This window comes from Anomaloglossus baeobatrachus, chromosome 4, assembly GCF_048569485.1.
Source record: "Anomaloglossus baeobatrachus isolate aAnoBae1 chromosome 4, aAnoBae1.hap1, whole genome shotgun sequence".
Lineage (NCBI taxonomy): Eukaryota > Metazoa > Chordata > Amphibia > Anura > Aromobatidae > Anomaloglossus > Anomaloglossus baeobatrachus.
The window spans coordinates 491,900,193-491,925,345 of record NC_134356.1 but is presented as its reverse complement, the minus strand read 5'-3'; the positions used below and the strand labels follow the sequence as shown (position 1 = coordinate 491,925,345).

The 25,153-nt window shown below is 49.9% G+C and overlaps 1 protein-coding gene across 1 annotated transcript in view; it reads left to right on the top strand.

Moving 5' to 3' along the window:
• LEO1 (LEO1 component of Paf1/RNA polymerase II complex) overlaps window positions 1–25,153 on the top strand; it is a 155,423-nt gene that overhangs the window by 50,331 nt on the left and 79,939 nt on the right. Inside the window, exons 4-6 of the mRNA XM_075343672.1 lie at window positions 6,666–7,865; window positions 7,987–8,094; window positions 15,999–16,093. Of these exons, the coding sequence (XP_075199787.1) occupies window positions 6,666–7,865; window positions 7,987–8,094; window positions 15,999–16,093 (1,403 nt within the window). The remainder of the gene's footprint in view (window positions 1–6,665; window positions 7,866–7,986; window positions 8,095–15,998; window positions 16,094–25,153) is intronic.

Here is a 25,153-nt window from a genome sequence, read left to right as displayed (position 1 = left end):
CCCACATCTTTGTATCTAATAGCCACCATGTCCTATTCCCCCAGATCCTTGTATCTAATAGCCACCATGTCATGCTCCCCCAGATCCTTGTATCTAATAGCCACCATGTCATACTCCCCCCAGATCCTTGTATCTAATTGCCACCATGTCCCTATTCCCCCAGATCCTTGTATCTAATAGCCACCATGTCATACTCCACCAGATCCCTTGTATCTAATAGCCACCATGTCATACTCCCCCAGATCCTTGTATCTAATAGCCACCATGTCCTATTCCCCCAGATCCTTGTATCTAATAGCCACCATGTCATACTCCCCAGATCCTTGTATCTAATAGCCACCATGTCATACTCCCCCAGATCCTTGTATCTAATAGCCACCATGTCATACTCCCCCAGATCCTTGTATCTAATAGCCACCGTGTCATACTCCCCCAGATCCTTGTATCTAATAGCCACCATGTCATACCCCCCCCCCCCCAGATCCTTGTATCTAATGGCCACCATGTCATACTCCCCCCCCCCCCCCCCCCCCCCGATCCTTGTATCTAATAGCCACCATGTCATACTCCCCCCAGATCCTTGTATCTAATGGCCACCATGTCATACTCCCCCCCCCCCCCCCCCCCCCCCCCCCCGATCCTTGTATCTAATAGGCCACCATGTCATACTCCCCCAGATCCTTGTATCTAATAGCCACCATGTCATACCCCCCCCAGATCCTTGTATCTAATAGCCACCATGTCATACCCCCCCCAGATCCTTGTATCTAATAGCCACCGTGTCATACTCCCCCCCCCCCCCCCCCCCCCCGATCCTTGTATCTAATGGCCACCATGTCCTACTCCCCCAGATCCTTGTATCTAATAGCCACCATGTCATATTCCCCCCAGATCCTTGTATCTAATAGCCATCATGTCCTATTCCCCCAGATCCTTGTATCTAATAGTCACCATGTCATATTCCCCCAGATCTTTGTATCTAATAGCCACCATGTCCTATTCCCCCAGATCCTTGTATCTAATAGCCACCATGTCATATTCCCCCAGATCTTTGTATCTAATAGCCACCATGTCCTATTCCCCCAGATCCTTGTATCTAATAGCCACCATGTCATGCTCCCCCAGATCCTTGTATCTAATAGCCACCATGTCATACTCCCCCAGATCCTTGTATCTAATAGCCACCATGTCCTATTCCCCCAGATCCTTGTATCTAATAGCCACCATGTCATACTCCCCCAGATCCTTGTATCTAATAGCCACCATGTCCTATTCCCCCAGATCCTTGTATCTAATAGCCACCATGTCATACTCCCCCAGATCCTTGTATCTAATAGCCACCATGTCATACTCCCCCAGATCCTTGTATCTAACTAATAGCCACCATGTCAAACTCGCCCCCCCCCCCCCCCCCCGATCCTTGTATCTAATAGCCACCATGTCATACTCCCCCCCGGATCCTTGTATCTAATGGCCACCATGTCATACTCCCCCCCCCCCCCCCGATCCTTGTATCTAATAGCCACCATGTCATCCCCCCCCCCCCCCCCGGATCCTTGTATCTAATAGCCACCATGTCATACCCCCCCAGATCCTTGTATCTAATAGCCACCATGTCATACCCCCCCCCAGATCCTTGTATCTAATAGCCACCATGTCATACCCCCCCCCAGATCCTTGTATCTAATAGCCACCATGTCATACTCCCCCCCCCCCCCCCCCCCCAGATCCTTGTATCTAATAGCCACCATGTCATACTCCCCCCTCCCCCCCTCCCGATCCTTGTATCTAATAGCCACCATGTCATACTCCCCCAGATCCTTGTATCTAATAGCCACCATGTCATACCCCCCCAGATCCTTGTATCTAATAGCCACCATGTCATACCCCCCCAGATCCTTGTATCTAATAGCCACCATGTCATAACCCCCCCCAGATCCTTGTATCTAATAGCCACCATGTCATACTCCCCCCCCCCCCCCCCCCCCCAGATCCTTGTATCTAATAGCCACCATGTCATAGACCCCCCCCCCCCCTCCCGATCCTTGTATCTAATAGCCACCATGTCATACTCCCCCAGATCCTTGTATCTAACTAATAGCCACCATGTCATACCCCCCCCCCAGATCCTTGTATCTAATAGCCACCATGTCAAACTCCCCCCCGGATCCTTGTATCTAATGGCCACCATGTCATACTCCCCCTCCCCCCCCCCCCCCCCCCAGATCCTTGTATCTAATAGCCACCATGTCATAGACCCCCCCCCCTCCCGATCCTTGTATCTAATAGCCACCATGTCATACTCCCCCAGATCCTTGTATCTAACTAATAGCCACCATGTCATACCCCCCCCCCCAGATCCTTGTATCTAATAGCCACCATGTCAAACTCCCCCCGGATCCTTGTATCTAATAGCCACCATGTCATACTCCCCCCTCCCCCCTCCCGATCCTTGTATCTAATAGCCACCATGTCATACTCCCCCAGATCCTTGTATCTAATAGCCACCATGTCATACCCCCCCAGATCCTTGTATCTAATAGCCACCATGTCATACCCCCCCAGATCCTTGTATCTAATAGCCACCATGTCATACCCCCCCCAGATCCTTGTATCTAATAGCCACCATGTCATACTCCCCCCCCCCCCCCCCCAGATCCTTGTATCTAATAGCCACCATGTCATAGACCCCCCCCCCCCTCCCGATCCTTGTATCTAATAGCCACCATGTCATACTCCCCCAGATCCTTGTATCTAACTAATAGCCACCATGTCATACCTCCCCCCCAGATCCTTGTATCTAATAGCCACCATGTCAAAACTCCCCCCGGATCCTTGTATCTAATGGCCACCATGTCATACTCCCCCCCCCCCCCCCCCCCCCCCCCCCCCCCCGATCCTTGTATCTAATAGCCTCCATGTCATACTCCCCCGGATCCTTGTATCTAATAGCCACCATGTCATATTCCCCCCCCCCCCCCGGATCCTTGTATCTAATAGCCACCATGTCATACCCCCCCCCCCCCCGATCCTTGTATCTAATAGCCACCATGTCATACCCCCCCCAGATCCTTGTATCTAATAGCCACCATGTCATACTCCCCCCCCCCCCCCCCCCTCCCGATCCTTGTATCTAATAGCCACCATGTCATACTCCCCCAGATCCTTGTATCTAATAGCCACCATGTCATACCCCCCCCAGATCCTTGTATCTAATAGCCACCATGTCATACCCCCCCCAGAACCTTGTATCTAATAGCCACCATGTCATACCCCCCCCAGATCCTTGTATCTAATAGCCACCATGTCATACTCCTCCCCCCCCCCCCCCCAGATCCTTGTATCTAATAGCCACCATGTCATATTCCTCCCAGATCCTTGTATCTAATAGCCACCATGTCATATTCCCCCGGATCCTTGTATCTAATGGCCACCATGTCATACTCCCCCCAGATCCTTGTATCTAATAGCCACCATGTCATATTCCCCCAGATCCTTGTATCTAATAGCCATCATGTCCTATTCCCCAGATCCTTGTATCTAATAGTCACCATGTCATATTCCCCCAGATCCTTGTATCTAATAGCCACCATGTCATATTCCCCCGGATCCTTGTATCTAATGGCCACCATGTCATACTCCCCCAGATCCTTGTATCTAATAGCCACCATGTCATATTCCCCCAGATCCTTGTATCTAATAGCCACCATGTCATACTCCCCCAGATCCTTGTATCTAATAGCCACCATGTCATACTCCCCCAGATCCTTGTATCTAATAGCCACCATGTCATACTCCCCCAGATCCTTGTATCTAATAGCCACCATGTCCTATTCCCCCAGATCCTTGTATCTAATAGCCACCATGTCATACTCCCCCAGATCCTTGTATCTAATAGCCACCATGTCCTATTCCCCCAGATCCTTGTATCTAATAGCCACCATGTCATACTCCCCCAGATCCTTGTATCTAATAGCCATCATGTCATATTCCCCCAGATCCTTGTATCTAATAGCCATCATGTCATACTCCCCCAGATCCTTGTATCTAATAGCCACCATGTCATACTCCCCCAGATCCTTGTATCTAATAGCCACTATGTCCTATTCCCCCAGATCCTTGTATCTAATAGCCACCATGTCATACTCCCCCAGATCCTTGTATCTAATAGCCACCATGTCCTATTCCCCCAGATCCTTGTATCTAATAGCCATCATGTCATACTCCCCCAGATCCTTGTATCTAATAGCCATCATGTCATACTCCCCCAGATCCTTGTATCTAATAGCCATCATGTCATATTCCCCCAGATCCTTGTATCTAATAGCTATCATGTCATATTCCCCCAGATCCTTGTATCTAATAGCCACCATGTCATATTCCCCCAGATCCTTGTATCTAATAGCCACCATGTCATATTCCCCCAGATCCTTGTATCTAATAGCCACCATGTCCTATTCCCCCAGATCCTTGTATCTAATAGCCACCATGTCCTATTCCCCCAGATCCTTGTATCTAATAGCCACCATATCATACCCCCCCAGATCCTTGTATGTAATAGCCACCATGTCATACCCCCCCAGATCCTTGTATCTAATAGCCACCATGTCATACCCCCCCAGATCCTTGTATCTAATAGCCACCATGTCATACTCCCCCAGATCCTTGTATCTAATAGCTGTATCTAATAGCCGCCATGGCATACTTCCCCAGATCCTTGTATCTAATAGCTTCCATGTCATACTCCCCCAGATCCTTGTATCTAATAGCCGCCATGTCATACCCCCCCCCCAGATCCTTGTATCTAATAGCCGCCATGTCATACCCCCCCCAGACCCTTGTATCTAATAGCCGCCATGTCATACCCCCCCCCAGATCCTTGTATCTAATAGCCGCCATGTCATACCCCCCCTCCAGATCCTTGTATCTAATAGCCACCATGTCATACTCCCCCCAGATCCTTGTATCTAATAGCCACCATGTCCTACTCCCCCAGATCCTTGTATCTAATAGCCACCATGTCCCACTCCCCCAGATCCTTGTATCTAATAGCCACCATGTCCCACTCCCCCAGATCCTTGTATCTAATAGCCACCATGTCCTACTCCCCCAGATCCTTGTATCTAATAGCCACCATGTCATACTCCCCCCAGATCCTTGTATCTAATAGCCACCATGTCCTACTCCCCCAGATCCTTGTATCTAATAGCTACCATGTCATACTCCCCCCCCCCCCCCCCCCCCCAGATCCTTGTATCTAATAGCCACCATGTCATACTAACCCCCCCCTAGATCCTTGTATCTAATAGCCACCATGTCATACTCCCCCCCCAGATCCTTGTATCTAATAGCCACCATGTCATACTCCCCCCAGATCCTTGTATCTAATAGCCACCATGTCATACCCCCCAGATCCTTGTATCTAATAGCCACCATGTCATACCCCCCCAGATCCTTGTATCTAATAGCCACCATGTCATACCCCCCCAGATCCTTGTATCTAATAGCCACCATGTCATACCCCCCTTCGTGCCATGTATCTAATAGCAATCCTGTCATGCCTCCGCAGAGCTGTGTATCTAATAGCTATCATGTGATACCTTATCCCAGGGCCGTGTATCTAATGCTTATCATCTGTGATGCACCCCATATTACACACATTACACCAGTGCTCCCATAGAAGTGGATGCAGTGAGACCACATGTCTAAAGGCCCCTTTACACACTGAGACCTTCTAGCGATCCCACCAGCGATCCCAACCTGGCTGGCATCGCTACAAAGTCTCTGGTGAATCGCTGGTAAGCTGTCAAACAGGCAAACATGGCCAACGACGCAGCAGCGAAACGGACCTGCAGAACGACCTCGCTGGTCATTGGGGACGTGTCAAAGCAGTTATTTGAAAGGGAAGTCGCTAACGAAGTTGTTGTAATGGTGTCAAACACACCGATACATGCTGCGCAGCGGGAAACAAAGGACCAAAAAATGGTCCTGAAAGGTTTGTAGCGATCAGCGACCTCACAGCAGGGGCCAGGTCGCTGATGTGTTTCACACACTGCAATGTCGCTGGGGAGGTCGCTATTACGTCGCTAAAGCGGTGATGTTACAGCGAAGTCGTTAGTGATGTTGCAGTGTGTAAATGGGCCTTTATCCCATCCTGTGTGGTACTCTGCTGGGCCCTGTATCTAATCTCATCATATATGATACACTACACTGATCTCTGTATCTAACCCCAGTGTATCACACAGTCCACGTATCTAATCACAGCACATATTATCATTCTCCCTTATCCTTTTGCGGACACCCAGAAGGGGAGGAGAGCAGTGATGTCAGACCTGTGAGCAGATCCCATCCACATTTCCTGCACTTGTAATGCCAGTTTCAGCCGCTGCTCTCTCGTGTTTAAACGTTTGAAATATCAAAACTTTTTAAAATTATTTTTAGAGTTTTATACTATTAAATGCTAATATTACAAAAATAGAAATAAATAAAACATACGTTACATTTTTGCCCCTCCAATTTTTTGATGGCACCTATTCTTTAAATAGAATTGTGAACTGACTGCTGCAGTCCTCAAGGTTCAGAAGGAACGGCCCCTGTGGAATTGGAGCCATCTGTGTGGTGTAGTGCTGGGGTCAGATAACCTGACCTATTATTTCCTCTTTCAGGAGACTCTCGCTCTGGATCTGGCTCTGACTCCGAACCCAGGAACGCCGCCGGTTCTGTGAGTAACGCTTCTGCTAGTGACAGTGAACGGGATGATGACGATGATGGACAGTCTGCTGTAAAACCCAGCAACAGAGAACTTTTTGGAGATGACAGTGAGGATGATGCTGGGTCCCAACACAGTGGTAGTTACAACCGTTCCGAAAGGTCGGATAATCAGTCTGAAGGTAACGTCCATTCTGAGCAAGAGGAAAATGATCAATCAGATGCCGAGCAGCACAGTGGCTCCGAAAACTTTCAAGATGAAGATGACGATAGAGGACACCAATCTGACGATAGAGGACACCAGTCTGACGACAGCAGCCACCACTCTGAAGTGGAAGGGTCAGAAAAAGATGTCCATTCTGAGGACGAAAAATGGGGACGGGAGGATAAAAGTGACCAGTCTGATGATGAGGACAAAATCCAAATCTCAGAGGATGAAGCGCAGCATTCAGATGATGAGAGAAATATGAGATCGGATGAGGAGATGCACAGGCAGTCTGATGGAGAAGACCATAAAAACCATCAGTCTGATGAGGACGAGCGCAGCCATCACTCGGATGATGATGACCATGATCAGCGACATTCTGATGATGAGAGACAGCATTCAGATGAAGAACAGGATCATCAACGATCAGATGATGAAGAGCCAAAGCTTCAGCATTCAGAGGATGAACATGAACGGCAGCGATCAGATGATGAGCAACAACATTCAGATGATGAAGACCAAGAGCTGCACCATTCGGATGACGATCACAGACAACATTCGGATGACGATCACAGACAACATTCGGATGACGATCACAGACAACATTCGGATGACGATCACAGACAACATTCGGATGACGATCACAGACAACATTCGGATGACGATCACAGACAACATTCGGATGACGATCACAGACAACATTCGGATGACGATCAGAGACAACATTCGGATGACGATCAGAGACAACATTCGGATGACGATCAGAGACAACATTCGGATGACGATCAGAGACAACATTCGGATGACGATCAGAGACAACATTCGGATGACGATCAGAGACAACATTCGGATGACGATCAGAGACAACATTCGGATGACGATGAACTTGATGGCCATCGCTCTGATGATGAACATCAACTTTCAGGTGGTGAAGAACAAGAGCACAAATCAGGTCTGTTTCACTCCTAGCTTTCATCTGTACCAATATATAGTTTGTAGAACTTTACAATCAGGCACTTTGTGGTTTTTAAAATGTATTTTGTGGGCGTAACATTTTCTGGTTCCTTTCATAGTATCTGGAAAAGACAGCGACAGTGAAGAAGAGATTGTACGACAAAGGCATAAGAAAAGGAAGCCCCAGTCAGACTCTGAGTTAGACAGTGATGGGGAAACAGCCAAAGGTGACCTTCTATAAGTCTGTTATTTCTACCTTTACAGTGATATAGTCTTTATATTCAGTTACTGTCCTTGGTAAAATATTAGGATCAGTGTCATTTGTAATTCCTCAAGCTATTCATAAATCAGTAGTGCATATTGTTATCTCTTATCAGACAAATCAGCTTCTTTTTCCTCCTGGACTGATCTGTCACTCTAAATTTAGGGGTAAAATCTGTGTTCAGTGAAGACAGACATTACTGAGAGAGATGACAGTGGTGCTTTTAAAATGCTATGGAGGGGGAGGAGCTAGAGGCAGACATACAGATTCTGCTGCAAGTTCTCCCGAGACCACCGTTACAGTTCTTCATAGCACTTCATGAGCACCAACGGTCATCTCCCATCTCTAATGGGAAAGTCTGTATTCAGTGAAGGCAGATTTCAACTTTGTTTTGAGACTAAAAGATAAATTCTGGAGGAGAGAAGATTTCTTCAGCGCTCTATTGGGAGACCCAGACGATTGGGGTATAGCTACTGCCCTCTGGAGGCCACACAAAGCACTACATCAAAAGTGCAAGGCCCCCTCCCCCTCTGGCTATACCCCCCCCCGTGATATCACGGGTTCTCCTGTTTTAGCTTTGTGTGCGAAGGAGGTCAGACATTCCATGCATAGCTCCACAGATTTTAGTCAGCAGTAGCTGCTGACTATTTCGGATGGAAGAAAAGAGGACACATATAGTGTCCCCAGCATGCTCCCTTCTCACCCCTGGATGGTGTTGTAAGGTTGAGGTACCTATTGCTGGTACAGGGGCTGGAGCCCCACATGCTGTTTTCCTTCCACATCCCCTTGTAGGGCTCTGTGGAAGTGGGATCCTGCCGGCCTCTCAGCTCTGACGCCGGGCTCCATCCACAGACCCATTAGAACCTGATGGAGACGGAGCAGGAGTACGATCAGGGACAGGCCCTGCATCATACAGGTACTCTGTGTCCCCGGCAGGCACAGACACACTCCGGGCTGGCTGGGTGTTGTAGTGCGCCGGGGACCGCAACGTTGGAGTTGGTGTCCCTACAGATTACTGGGGGATTTTTTGTGTATGGGAACGCAGCGCCGACCCCCTCTGGACCGGGCGGCGCTGCTGTGACTTGTGGTGCGCCGGGGATCCGCCGTCCGCGCTTTTACGGCGGCGGCGGTTATAAATTGAGTCCCCGGCTTTTTGGGCCTAGGACGCCGGCAGCTCCGATTCGTTCCCGCCCCCACCCTGTCATTCAGGGTAGGGGAGAGACGCTGTTCGCTAGCAGCGACGAGGGCTGGAGCCTGATTTACATGCTCCAGCCCTCACACTAGGCACAGAGGGAAGCAGGCTTCCCGCTCTTAGCCAGGAACGCCCAGGGCCCGCCCCCCTTCCTCTCAGACGCCGGCAGCCATTACATGCAGTCGGGCTGGAGGAAGGACGCAAGGCTCTGGGAGACCTGGACTAGGGGCTATCTGGCGACCACACACCCGCTTTTTAAGCGGGCGGTAAGCGATTTTTCTGTGCTGGTCCCTCTAGTGCCTCACGGTGTATCGGTGTACTGTGTACAGATATATAGATATTGTTTTTCTTGCACTGTGAGGTCGCTTCTGGCTGCTCTCCCAGATCACTCTGTGGAAGCAGCAACATGCCATCCTCAAAACGCAAGGCTGCCAAGGCCAGGGCTGTGTGTACTGCGTGTGCTGCATGTGGGGCTGATCTACCAGCAGGCTCCCATTGTGTGCAATGCTCCGACCCGGTGCTGCTTCGCCAGCCGGAGTCAGGAGAGGTAGTGACCCAGGCTGAGACGCTTGTAAGTTCTGCCCCGGTGACAGGGACAGACTTTGCAGTTTTTGCTGATAATATGTCTCTGTCTATGGCAAAAATCCTTGAAACCTTGCAATCTATGCATGGGGCTCAGTCTTTGGGCACGGCGAGGCCTCTGTCCTCAGGTCCCCCCTCACTTGGAATTAATCCAGCCCACAGGGGGGTCCCCGGCTTCACAGGCCGAGGATTATGACTCAGATGATAGCCCCAGCCACCCTAAGCGAGCTCGCTGGGAAAGACCCTCGACGTCATCACACTGCTCAGGGTCTCAGCGCAATCAGTCTCCCTGTGATGTGTCTGATGAGAGTGATCAGGAATCCATTCCTGGAACCCCTCTCAACCTGGATACCCCTGATGGGGATGCCATGGTAAACGACCTTATCTCAGCCATCAATAGGCTGTTGGATATTTCTCCCCCAGCCCCTTCAGCAGAAGAGGCAGCGGCAGAGCAGGAGAAGTTTCGTTTCCTTTATCCCAAGCGTAAATTGAGTGCTTTCTTGGATCACTCTGACTTCAGAGAATCAATCCAGAAGCACGACGCTCACCCAGAAAGGCGTTTCTCTAAACGATCTAAAGATACGCGTTTCCCTTTCCCCCCTGAGGTGGTCAAGCGCTGGACACAGTGTCCAAAGGTAGACCCCCCGATTTCCAAACTCGCAGCTAGGTCCATAGTTGCAGTGGAGGATGGCGCTTCACTTAAAGATGCCAATGACAGACAGATGGACCTTTGGTTAAAATCTGTCTATGAAGCTATCGGCGCGTCGTTTGCTCCGGCATTCGCAGCCGTATGGGCACTCCAGGCTATTTCAGCTGGCTTAGCAAAAGTGGATGCTATCATACATCCAGCAGTGCCGCAAGTGGCGCATCTTACCACGCAGATGTCGGCGTTTGCGTCTTACGCTATCAATGCGGTCCTAGAATCTACCAGTCGCACCTCAATGGCGTCCGCCAATTCGGTAGTTTTGCGCAGAGCCTTGTGGTTAAAGGACTGGAAAGCAGATGCTGGTTCCAAAAAATGTTTAACCAGTTTGCCTTTATCTAGAGATAGACTGTTTGGCGAGCCATTGGCTGATATCATTAAGCAGTCCAAGGGTAAAGACTCCTCTTTACCACAACCCAGAACAACCAAACCTCAGCAGAAAAAGTGGCAGCAGAGGTTTCAGTCCTTTCGAGGTTCGGGCAAGACACCATTTACCTCGTCCAAAGGGACTCAGAGGACGCAAAGAAACTCAGATTCGTGGCGGGCTCACACGCGCCCCAAGAAAGCAAATGGAGGTACCGCTTCCAAAGCGGCTACCTCATGACTTCCAGCCCCCTCCCTCCGCATTGCCGGTCGGGGGCAGGCTCTCCCGCTTTTCCGGCATTTGGATGTCACAGGTCAAAGACCGGTGGGTGACGGACATTTTGTCTCGCGGGTACAGAATCGAGTTCAATTCTCGTCCTCCAGCTCGGTTCTTCAGAACCTCCCCACATCCAGACCGAGCAGATGCTCTGCTGCAGGCGGTGGACTCCCTAAGAGCGGAAGGAGTGGTGATCCCAGTCCCTCCTCAGGAACAAGGGCAAGGGTTTTACTCCAATCTCTTTGTGGTTCCAAAAAAGGACGGCTCGTTCCGTCCTGTTCTGGACCTAAAACGGCTCAACAAACATGTGCACGCCAGGAAGTTCCGGATGGAAACCCTGCGTTCTGTCATTGCCTCAATGTCCAGAGGAGACTTCCTTGCCTCAATAGACATCAAAGATGCTTATCTCCACGTGCCAATTGCTACAGAACATCAACGTTTTCTACGTTTTGTGATAGGAGACGACCATTTTCAGTTCGTAGCTCTGCCATTTGGTCTGGCGACAGCCCCACGGGTCTTCACCAAGGTCATGGCGGCGGTGGTAGCAGTCTTGCACTCTCAGGGACACTCGGTGATCCCTTACCTAGACGATTTATTGGTCAAAGCTCCCTCTCAAGAGGCATGTCAGCACAGCCTGAATGCTACGCTGGAGACCCTACAGTCTTTCGGATGGATCATCAACTTTCCAAAGTCGATCCTATCACCGACTCAATCACTAACGTATCTTGGCATGGAGTTTCATACTCTAGCAGCGATAGTGAAGCTTCCGCTGAACAAGCAGCGGTCACTACAGACAGGGGTGCAATCTCTTCTGCAGGGCCAGTTGCATCCCTTGCGGCGCCTCATGCATTTCCTAGGGAAGATGGTGGCAGCCATGGAAGCAGTTCCCTTTGCGCAATTTCATCTGCGCCCACTTCAATGGGACATTCTCCGCCAATGGGACGGGAAGTCAACGTCACTGGACAGGAAAGTCTCGCTTTCCCAGACGGCCAAGGACTCCCTACAATGGTGGCTCCTTCCCACCTCATTGTCTCAGGGAAGATCCTTCCTGCCCCCATCCTGGGCAGTAGTCACGACAGATGCGAGTCTGTCAGGGTGGGGAGCGGTATTTCTCCACCACAGGGCTCAGGGGACGTGGACTCCGCAGGAGTCCACCCTTCAGATCAATGTTCTGGAGATCAGAGCAGTGTATCTTGCTCTACTGGCCTTCCAACAGTGGCTGGAAGGGAAGCAGATCCGAATCCAATCGGACAACTCCACAGCGGTGGCATACATCAACCACCAAGGAGGGACGCGCAGTCGGCAAGCCTTCCAAGAAGTCCGGCGCATTCTAATGTGGGTGGAGGACACAGCATCCACCATATCCGCGGTTCACATCCCAGGCGTAGAAAACTGGGAAGCAGACTTCCTCAGTCGCCAGGGCATGGACGCAGGGGAATGGTCCCTTCACCCGGACGTGTTTCAGGAAATCTGTCGCCGCTGGGGAGTGCCGGACGTCGACCTAATGGCATCCCGGCACAACAACAAGGTCCCGGCATTCATGGCGAGGTCGCGCGATCAAAGAGCTCTGGCGGCAGACGCCTTGGTTCAAGATTGGTCGCAGTTTCAGCTCCCATACGTGTTTCCGCCTCTGGCGCTCTTGCCCAGAGTGCTACGCAAGATCAGATCCGAGTGCAGCCGCATCATACTCGTCGCTCCAGACTGGCCGAGGAGGTCGTGGTATCCGGATCTGTGGCATCTCACGATCGGTCGACCGTGGTCACTGCCAGACCGACCAGACTTACTGTCCCAAGGGCCGTTTTTCCATCAGAATTCTGCGGCCCTGAACCTGACTGTGTGGCCATTGAGTCCTGGATCCTAGCATCTGCAGGATTATCTCAAGGAGTCGTTGCCACAATGAGACAAGCTAGAAAGTCGACTTCGGCTAAGATCTACCACAGAACGTGGAAGATTTTCTTATCCTGGTGCTCTGCTCAGGGAGTGTCTCCCTGGCCATTTGCATTGCCCAAGTTTCTTTCCTTCCTGCAATCGGGGTTAGAAAAGGGCTTGTCGCTCAGCTCCCTTAAAGGGCAAGTTTCGGCACTATCCGTGTTTTTTCAGAAGCGTCTAGCACGTCTTTCTAAGGTGCGCACGTTCCTGCAGGGGGTCTGTCATATTGTGCCCCCGTACAAGCGGCCGTTAGATCCATGGGATCTGAACAGGGTACTAGTTGCTCTCCAGAAGCCGCCCTTCGAGCCTCTGAAGGAAGTTTCCTTTTCTCGGCTGTCACAGAAAGTGGCGTTTCTTGTTGCGATCACATCGCTTCGGCGAGTGTCTGAGCTGGCAGCTCTGTCATCCAAGGCTCCCTTCCTGGTGTTCCACCAGGACAAGGTAGTGCTGCGCCCTATTCCGGAGTTTCTCCCTAAGGTCGTATCCTCTTTTCATCTTAATCAGGATATATCCTTGCCTTCTTTTTGTCCTCATCCGGTTCACCGGTATGAAAAGGACTTACGTTTGCTAGATCTGGTGAGAGCACTCAGAATCTACATTTCCCGCACGGCGCCCATGCGCCGTGCCGATGCACTTTTTGTCCTTGTCGCTGGTCCGCGCAAGGGGTTGCAGGCTTCTAAAGCCACCCTGGCTCGATGGATCAAAGAACCAATTCTAGAGGCCTACCGTTCTGCGGGGCTTCCGGTTCCTTCAGGGCTAAAAGCCCACTCAACCAGAGCCGTGGGTGCGTCCTGGGCATTTCGTCACCAGGCTTCGGCTCAACAGGTGTGCCAGGCAGCTACCTGGTCCAGTCTGCACACTTTCACCAAGCATTATCAGGTGCATACCTATGCTTCGGCGGATGCCAGCTTAGGTAGAAGAGTCCTGCAGGCGGCAGTGACACCCCCGTAGGGGAGGGCTGTTTTGCAGCTCTAACATGAGGTATTTCTTTACCCACCCAGGGACAGCTTTTGGACGTCCCAATCGTCTGGGTCTCCCAATAGAGCGCTGAAGAAGAAGGGAATTTTGTTACTTACCGTAAATTCCTTTTCTTCTAGCTCTTATTGGGAGACCCAGCACCCGCCCTGTTGTCCTTCGGGATGTTTTTTTGTTGTTTGCGGGTACACATGTTGTTCATGTTGAACGGTTTTTCAGTTCTCCGATGTTATTCGGAGTTAATTTGTTTAAACCAGTTATTGGCTTCCTCCTTCTTGCTTTGGCACTAAAACTGGAGAACCCGTGATATCACGGGGGGGGTATAGCCAGAGGGGGAGGGGCCTTGCACTTTTGATGTAGTGCTTTGTGTGGCCTCCAGAGGGCAGTAGCTATACCCCAATCGTCTGGGTCTCCCAATAAGAGCTAGAAGAAAAGGAATTTACGGTAAGTAACAAAATTCCCTTCTTCTCTAATAAGTTATTACAAAGTTGTTGTTTTTTTTTTTTTTTTTTGTGTATTATTGATTTCTGGAAAAAAAGGGAATCTGTCAACCAAAACCTGTTATGTAATCTAAAGACTCCTGGAGATAGGGGTTGAAACGCAAATTTCAGAATGTCACTTATTAGGTTGTGTGTTGCTGTTTACTTACATGAAGGTTTTATCACAAGGAGATAATTTGGACAACCAGGAACATGCGCCCTTGTCTGACCACACCATGTGCTCTGATTAGCAGCTCACTGTCAATATACAGTGTACACAGGAAGTTGTGGTGTGGGTGGGGTTAGCTTTCTCAGCTCTGCAGTATGCTACATTTAAAAACTCTTAATTGTGTCACAACTGCTGCACCCAGTAAACTAAGTGACATATTGCTAGAATCAGGACCTCCTTCCCTACATTATGCTGCACTCAGATGAGGTAATAAAAATTGGTGACAGAATCTCTTTAAACGCTGTATGACCCCTCTGTATTACCATCTTAGGCAGTGTCATAAGGCTTTGTAAGCTCTGTTCACATGTTTTGGAGTTCTTTGTTTGCTGCACTTTACACACAAATGGGTAAATCATGTAAAAAAAATGGATCCATTTGATAACTGATAGAAAGGAGAGCAGTGGAATCCCATTGATTACTAGGGGATCAGTTTTGTGTCAATTTTTAGAACGGAAGACAAAGCACAGCATGCAGAAGATTTTTTTTCTGTTCTAAGAAACCAGATATCAAATAAATACCAGACTGATCCCATAAATAAAGTCTGGAGGAAATTATTGAGCCTTGGCACTACTGGTTGAGGAAGTCCAGATGGAATGAAAAGTGGATCCAACAAGATGTAGAATAAGTCACTATTTTATTGTTAAAAAGTTACTCAAAGGGAAAAAAACAACAAAAAGGCATGAAGTGGGAGGTAGAGTCCATCAATGCGTTTCAACGATGGTCTGGTGTCTTCATCAGGATCCCAGAAGTATCAGTAGGGCCTCTCTTTAGTTTGCTGTAGTGGGCAAACAGATCCGTTTTGGTCATGAATTCTATTTGTCTGCTCCTAAACCATAACAGATCAACAGAATATTAAATTCGCCATGTGAACTGAGCCTAATTTGTGTCTGAATAAACAGGCCTGCAGTAAGTCATCTGGATCTTGGGGCAGATGACAAATGTAAATCCTCTACTACTTTTCTATTTGATCACTCCTCTTGCAGCCTCTTCAGTGGAGCTGATTTGCTTTACTTTATTCTGAGCTGTTATACATAGGGGACATATTGTCTCGTTATCTCTTATTTCCTGTTTATCACATATTAATCAATCCCATTTAAATGTTGTGCATAAAATTCCATTTTTAATCATTTCTTTTAACAGAGGGAAAAAAGGGCGCCTCTGATTTGTTTGGAGACGCTGATGATATTTCTTCAGACAGCGATGCTGAGAAACCACCAACTCCAGGCCAACCAATGGTATGTACTCATAGATATTTGACTACCTGGCCACTTTACCCATAGATCTTCCCTTTGATTCTCTACACATGTTCTGGATTCAAGACAGACCATAGGATATATCAAAAAAGCTTTAGAAGAATTCCATAGGAAATTCCATACCATAGGATATGCCTTTAGAGCAGACCTGAGATAACTGCCACTTTGTGTGCCCGTTGGCTCGATTTCAATGGCATCTGCATCCTTTGTTTGTAAATATACTTAAAGGGCTTGTCCAACCTTACATTACAAGTCTGCAGTTGCTCTGTGTCACTATTATGTGACTGCAGACTTATCAATCCTCACACTACACACTATGAGGATTCTCCGGTGCGGGGAGCGGACGTTCATATGTGATTTGCATATTTCCGGCCACAATCCAACTAGAGAGTATCGGGTCTCGCTCAAACCACTTGCATTGAACGAGGCTGCGCCCAGCTAGTTGGCACATGATCTCATGTATGCAAATTATATACTTGCGGTCATGCATCTGCTTTTTCTGGCCCTGAAGAATCCTCAAAGCGCATGATGTAAGGATTCACAAGTCTGCAGTCACATAGGCTACAAGTTTGCGCTCATATTTTAAGTCTAGACAACTCCTTTAACACTAGAAGTCCCAGAGAGGGGTCATTTAACATTTCTACCATTGAAACCCTATGAAGCTCGAAATTCCTGGGACTTCTAGTGTTAAATACAATGTTGGAATAGGGAGCTATTGGATCTCTGACCATTTAGTCCAGGCGTCTGAGTCTCAGCGCAGCAGATGTGGTGATGTTACTACATTGCGCCTGCTATAGGACGCTTCAGTCTGCACAGAACAGTGCATCAAGGAAACAAGTCTAGGCAAGTAGAATTTGTTTATTATTTTTTGTCAGGGATAGGGTGACTAGAGGAATCACTTTGTGTCTGGCTGTGGGGAATCATAATGGGGGGGTCGGAGGATATCATGCTGTAGTGCCATTATGTTATGATGGGGGCTATGACAGCTGCTTACTGTGTGGGATTTTATACTGGCTGGGTGAGGGGGGGCATCATAATGTGTGAGGGGGCTGCAAACCATTATTTCTTCGGCGCTCTATTGGGAGACCCAGACGATTGGGTGTATAGCACTGCCTCCGGAGGCCACACAAAGCAATTACACTAAAAAGTGTAAGGCCCCTCCCCTTCTGGCTATACACCCCCAGTGGGATCACTGGCTCACCAGTTTTCTGCTTTGTGCGAAGGAGGTCAGACATCCACGCATAGCTCCACTGTTTGTAGTCAGCAGTAGCTGCTGGCTATATCGGATGGAAGAAAAGAGGGCCCATATGGGGCCCCCAGCATGCTCCCTTCTCACCCGCGGTGGTGTTTGTAAGGTTGAGGTACCTATTGCTGGTACAGAGGCTGGAGCCCACATGCTGTTTTCCTTCCACATCCCCTGGAGGGCTCTGTGGAAGTGGGATCTTGCCGGCCACCAAGCCCTGGGGCCGGGCTCCATCCACAGACCCAGAGAACCTGCTGGATTTGGAGCGGGAGTGCCGTTCAGGGACAAGGCCCTGCAACTTTCAGGTACTCTGTGTCCCCGGCAGGCACGGACACTCTCAAGGCTTGCTGAGCGTTATAGTGCGCCGGGGACAGTAGCGCTGTGCGCTGGGGTTAGGTCACTGCAGCTTTGCTGAGTGACGTTACAGGTTGGGAACTACTGCGCCGACCGCTCCTGGAGCGGCGGCGCAGCTGCGACTTGTGGTGCGCCGGGGACTTTGCGCCGACCGCGCTTTTACGGCGGCGGCGCTTCTAACTTTAGCCCCCGGCTTCTGCGGCCTAGCGCCGCTTCGTTCCCGCCCCCACCCTGTCAATCAGGGTAGGGGAGAGACGCTGCTCAATAGGCAGCGCCGAGGGCTGGAGCTTTATTTACATGCTCCAGCCCTCTCACTAGGCACAGTGGGAAGCAGGCTTCCCGCTCTTCGTCTGTATACGCCCAGGGCCCGCCCCCCCTCTCCACAAGGACGCCGGCAGCCATTACATATGCGGTCTGGCTGGGGAAAGGCAGCAGGCTCTGGGAGACCCAGACTAAAGGGATTTCGGCGCCCACACACCCGCTCATAAGCGGGCGGTAAGCAGCACTTTAGTGCTGGCCCCACTAGTGCCTCAGTGTTATATTAGTGTACTTTTTTCTTGGTACCATATATATATATATATATATAGTTGCACTGTAAGGTCGCTTCTTGGCTGGACACCCTGTACTGCTCTGAGGAAGCAGCAACATGTCATCCGCAAAACGCAAGGGTGCCAAGGCAGAGGCTGTGTACACTGTTTGTACTGCATGTGGGGCTGATCTACCGGCAGGCTCCAATGACTCACATTGTGTGCAATGTTCAGTCCCAGTGGCACTTCGTCAGCCAGAGCCTAATGTGGTGGTAGCCCAGGCAGAGACGCCTGTGAACCCTGCCCCGGTGACGGGGACAGACTTTGCAGTTTTTGCTGATAAAATGTCTGTGACTATGACAAAAATCCTGGAGACCTTGCAGTCCAGGCCAGTTACTCAGACCATGGACACTGCTGTGTCTATGCTCTCCGGTCCCCCTCAGTTGGAACTAATCCGTGCTCCAAGGGGGTCTCAAGCATCACAGGCTGAAGTCTCTGACTCAGATGACAGTCCCAGGCAGCCTAAGCGAGCTCGCTGGGAAAGACCCTCCACGTCATCACACTGCTCAGGGTCTCAACGAGAAGAGTCTCTCTGTGATGAGACTGAGGACGGTGATCAGGATTCTAATCCTGAGGCCCCTCTCAATCTGGATGCCCCTGATGGTGACGCCATGGTTAATGACCTTATATCGGCAATTAATAGACTGTTGGATATTTCTCCCCCAGCCCCTTCTGCAGAGGAGGCAGCTGCACAGCAGGAGAAGTTCCATTTCCTGTATCCCAAGCGTAAATTAAGTGCTTTTTTGGACCACTCTGACTTCAGAGAATCGATCCAGAAACACGACGCTCATCCAGACAAGCGTTTCTCTAAACGTTCTAAGGATACCCGTTATCCTTTTCCCTCTGAGGTGGCCAAACGCTGGACCCAGTGTCCAAAGGTGGATCCCCCAATTTCCAAGCTTGCGGCTAGATCCATAGTCGCAGTAGAGGATGGCGCTTCACTTAAAGATGCCAACGACAGACAGATGGACCTTTGGTTGAAATCTGTCTACGAAGCTATCGGCGCGTCGTTTGCTCCAGCATTCGCGGCCGTGTGGGCACTCCAAGCTATTTCAGCTGGTTTAGCACAGGTGGATGCTATCATACATCCAGCAGTACCGCAGGTGGCGTCCCTAACTTCGCAAATGTCTGCGTTTGCGACCTATGCTATCAATGCTGTCCTAGAATCTACGAGCCGTACCGCTATGGCGTCCGCCAATTCCGTGGTTTTGCGCAGAGCCTTGTGGTTAAAGGACTGGAAAGCAGATGCTGGTTCCAAAAAATGCTTAACCAGCTTGCCATTATCTAGAGACAGACTGTTTGGTGAGCCATTGGCTGAAATCATAAAACAGTCCAAGGGTAAGGACTCTTCCTTACCACAGCCCAGAGCAAGTAAACCTCAACAGAAAAAGTGGCAGTCGAGGTTTCGGTCCTTTCGAGGCTCGGGCAAGGCCCAATTCTCCTCGTCCAAAAGGACTCAGAAAGAACAAGGGAGCTCAGATTCCTGGCGGGCTCACTCACGCCCCAGGAAAGCAAATGGAGGAACCGCTTCCAAAGCGGCTACCTCATGACTTTCGGCCTCCTCCCTCCGCATCCTCGGTCGGTGGCAGGCTCTCCCGCTTTTGCGACATTTGGCTGTCACAGGTCAAAGACCGGTGGGTAACAGACATTTTGTCTCGCGGGTACAGAATCGAGTTCAGTTCTCGACCTCCACTTCGGTTCTTCAGAACCTCCCCACACCCCAACCGAGCAGATGCCCTGCTGCAGGCGGTGGACTCTCTAAGAGCAGAAGGAGTCGTGATCCCTGTCCCCCCTCAGGAACGGGGGCGAGGATTTTACTCCAATCTCTTGGTGGTTCCAAAGAAGGACGGCTCCTTCCGTCCTGTTCTGGACCTAAAACTGCTCAACAAGCATGTGAACGCCAGGCGGTTCCGGATGGAATCCCTCCGCTCAGTCATTGCCTCAATGTCTCAAGGAGATTTCCTAGCATCAATAGACATCAAAGATGCTTATCTCCACGTGCCGATTGCTACAGAGCACCAACGCTTTCTACGCTTCGTGATAGGAGACGACCATCTTCAGTTCGTAGCTCTGCCATTTCGTCTGGCGACAGCCCCTCGGGTGTTCACCAAGATCATGGCGGCAGTGGTAGCAGTCTTGCACTCTCACGGACACTCTGTGATCCCTTACTTGGACGATCTACTGGTCAAGGCACCCTCTCAAGAGGCATGCCAACTCAGCCTGAATGTTGCACTGGAGACTCTCCAGGCGTTCGGGTGGATCATCAACTTCCCAAAGTCAAATCTGTCACCGACCCAATCACTAACGTATCTTGGCATGGAGTTTCATACTCTCTCAGCGATAGTGAAGCTTCCGCTGGACAAGCAGCGGTCTCTACAGACTGGGGTGCAGGCTCTCCTTCAAAGTCAGTCGCACTCCTTAAGACGCCTCATGCACTTCCTCGGGAAGATGGTGGCGGCAATAGAGGCGGTTCCGTTTGCGCAGTTTCATCTGCGTCCACTTCAATGGGACATTCTCCGCCAATGGGACGGGAAGTCAACATCCCTGGACAGGAAAGTCTCCCTTTCCCAGACGGCCAAGGACTCTCTGCAGTGGTGGCTCCTTTCCACCTCATTATCACAGGGAAGATCCTTCCTACCACCGTCCTGGGCGGTGGTCACGACAGACGCGAGTCTGTCAGGGTGGGGAGCAGTGTTTCTCCACCACAGGGCTCAGGGTACGTGGACTCAGCAGGAGTCCACCCTTCAGATCAATGTTCTGGAAATCAGAGCAGTGTATCTTGCCCTACTAGCCTTCCAACAGTGGCTGGAAGGGAAGCAGATCCGAATTCAATCGGACAACTCCACAGCGGTGGCATACATCAATCACCAAGGGGGGACACGCAGTCGGCAAGCCTTCCAGGAAGTCCGGCGGATTATGATGTGGGTGGAAGCCACGGCCTCCACCATATCCGCGGTTCACATCCCCGGCGTAGAAAACTGGGAGGCAGACTTCCTCAGTCGCCAGGGCATGGACGCAGGGGAATGGTCCCTTCACCCGGACGTGTTTTCAGGAAATCTGTCGCCGATGGGGAAGGCCGGACGTCGACCTAATGGTGTCCCGGCACAACAACAAGGTCCCAACCTTCATGGCACGGTCTCGCGATCAAAGAGCTCTAGCAGCAGACGCCCTAGTGCAAGATTGGTCGCAGTTCCGGCTCCCTTATGTGTTTCCACCTCTGGCACTCTTGCCCAGAGTGCTACGCAAGATCAGATCCGACTGCAGCCGCGTCATACTCGTCGCTCCAGACTGGCCGAGGAGGGCGTGGTATCCGGATCTGTGGCATCTCACGGTCGGCCATCCGTGGGCACTACCAGACCGACCAGACTTACTGTCCCAAGGGCCTTTTTTCCATCGGAATTCTGCGGCCCTGAACCTGACTGTGTGGCCATTGAGTCCTGGATCCTAGCGTCTTCAGGCTTATCCCAAGGGGTCGTTGCCACCATGAGACAGGCTAGGAAGCCCACGTCTGCTAAGATCTACCACAGAACGTGGAGGATATTCTTATCCTGGTGCTCTGCTCAGGGAGTGTCTCCCTGGCCATTTGCATTGCCTACCTTTCTTTCTTTCCTGCAATCTGGGTTAGAAAAAGGTTTGTCGCTCGGCTCCCTTAAAGGACAAGTCTCGGCGCTATCCGTCTTTTTTCAGAAGCGTCTAGCACGACTTTCTAAGGTGCGCACGTTCCTACAGGGGGTTTGCCATATCGTTCCCCCGTACAAAAGGCCGTTAGATCCATGGGATCTGAACAGGGTACTAGTTGCCCTCCAGAAGCCGCCCTTCGAGCCTCTGAGGGAGGTTTCACTTTCTAGACTATCACAGAAAGTGGCTTTTCTGGTAGCGATCACATCTCTTCGGAGAGTGTCTGAGCTGGCAGCGCTGTCTTCCAAGGCTCCCTTCCTGGTCTTCCACCAGGACAAGGTAGTGCTGCGCCCCATTCAGGAGTTTCTCCCGAAGGTGGTATCCTCTTTTCATCTTAATCAGGATATCTCTTTGCCTTCGTTTTGTCCTCATGCAGTTCATCGGTATGAGAAGGACTTACATTTGTTAGATCTGGTGAGAGCACTCAGAATCTACATTTCCCGCACGGCGTCCCTGCGCCGTTCGGATGCACTCTTTGTCCTTGTCGCTGGTAAGCGCAAAGGCTCGCAGGCTTCTAAGGCTACCCTGGCTCGATGGATCAAAGAACCAATTCTTGAAGCCTACCGTTCTGCTGGGCTTCCGGTTCCATCAGGGCTGAAGGCCCATTCTACCAGAGCCGTGGGTGCGTCCTGGGCATTACGACACCAGGCTACGGCTCAACAGGTGTGCCAGGCAGCTACCTGGTCGAGTCTGCACACTTTCACCAAACATTATCAGGTGCATACCTATGCTTCGGCGGACGCCAGCCTAGGTAGAAGAGTCCTGCAGGCGGCAGTTGCCTCCCCGTAGGGGAGGGCTGTCTTGCAGCTCTAACATGAGGTATTTCTTTACCCACCCAGGGACAGCTTTTGGACGTCCCAATCGTCTGGGTCTCCCAATAGAGCGCCGAAGAAGAAGGGAATTTTGTTACTTACCGTAAATTCCTTTTCTTCTAGCTCTTATTGGGAGACCCAGCACCCGCCCTGTTGTCCTTCGGGATTTTTGGTTTGTTTGCGGGTACACATGTTGTTCATGTTGAACGGTTTTCAGTTCTCCGAGGTTACTTCGGAGTGAATTTGTTTAAACCAGTTATTGGCTTTCCTCCTTCTTGCTTTTGCACTAAAACTGGTGAGCCAGTGATCCCACTGGGGGTGTATAGCCAGAAGGGGAGGGGCCTTACACTTTTTAGTGTAATTGCTTTGTGTGGCCTCCGGAGGCAGTGCTATACACCCAATCGTCTGGGTCTCCCAATAAGAGCTAGAAGAAAAGGAATTTACGGTAAGTAACAAAATTCCCTTCTTCTTTGTCGCTCCATTGGGAGACCCAGACAATTGGGGTGTATAGCTTCTGCCTCCGGAGGCCACACAAAGTATTACACTTAAAAGTGTAAACCCCTCCCCTCTGCCTATACACCCCCCCGTGCATCACGGGCTCCTCAGTTTTTATGCTTTGTGTTGAAGGATGTAAACAAAAAAAGAGCACAAGGAGTTTTAAAGTGCAAAAATAGAGAATTTATTAAAGTATGTCAATAAATAGTAAGGAAATAGTATAGGACATTACAAGCACAAATCTAGGGAATAAATACCTAGGTCCCGTGGACCACAATTGTACACATTATATAAATAATGGGGTCCCAATAGGGAAACCCAGTATAAAAATAGTACAAGGTAAAACGCAGGAAGTATTCATAATAGCAAAACCATTACAATGGGTATAGGCTGAATATAATGGAAATAATATGCTGACAAGTAATCAAATGGCCCATATCCAGAATGGATTACAGCTACAGGTGAGCGCTTACCTAAAAACAATGGTGGTGCAGAGGAGCCAGAGCAGAGGGGACCTCCGACGGCCGTTTCGCGGTATGCTACCGCTTCTTCCGGGAGGAGTGAGAGCGGTGTTGAAAATCTGCGCCGCTCTTTTGAATGCCTGTCACCCAATCACGCGATGTCAATCACGCGACCGGATGCCAGGGGAGTCAGAGGCGCGCGCGCAGCCGCACAGCAGCGCCCCGTGCTGCGTACTAAGTGCGCATGCGCAGGGCATGCCGGAGGGAGCGCAGCGTCACGGCTCCCTGGCAACAGGAGGGACGCAGGAGGCGCGGCCAACCCAGGTGAACGTCCAGGTACACATGCAAGATGTAAACACCCGGCGAGCACCGGACACCACACCAACCGCGCCCCCCCTGGTGACAGGACAAGGAAAGCAAAGACGTTAAGGGACATATTAGTCCGTGTAAGACACCACATGTGTAACACATCACCAAGTAATATCTACTGCCAGGCTCAGAAGGGGGACGCGTCACCACCGACGAGCCTGACAGTTACTCAAAGCGGAAAGTGACACATGTGGTAGTCTGTAAGGTTAGTAACAGTAACACTAGGTTTGCTTTCCTTAAACTCAAAAGAGAGGCGAGGTAAATCATTGAAGATACAATGATCAAAAGGACTGATTATCAAAATATTTCAGTCAGAGCCCAATAGTTGTGTTATACTGTATTGGGGAAAACCACCATGAATATAAATATAGTAATAATCCACTAAAGACATTTTCCAATGTGTAAATACATATCAGGTGGCTGAGGGACATGCAAATATAAGAATATATGGCCACTAAAGACATTTTCCCATGTGTAAATACATATCAAGTGGCTGAGGGACATACAAATATAAAAATATATGGCCACCACATCATGTATATCAAGTCAAGGGAGGGGGAAGGGGGAGGGAAAAAGGGGGAAAAAAGGGGGGAAAAGGGAAGGGAAGGAGAATGAGGGAAGGGGAAGGAAGGAAAACAGATGGATATACACAATTCATAATAATAGATGGTGAATTCTTCATCCAAAGGAGTTCACAATCCTGGGCAACTGACTTGAGTAATAAGGACAGCACCGCAAAAGTCAATAAGAAAAGATAGATGGAGAATAGGAAACCTAGTAACAAACAAAAATAAATATGAATATATATATACACAATAAAAAGATTTTTTTTATATAAAAACAAATGTACGAGAGGACCTGATTTCTTCATTACATTACAGTATTTTTCTACTCTTGTTATCAATTCTTGATATGCGTGATTTTAATTTTAATCATTAGCTGTAGGTAATTATTCACGCAAACTCAAGAATCAAGAAAGGGGATACAAGGGACTCAGGAATAAGGACAAAGCAGAGCTTATAAGAACGGGGCAAAGCTAATAG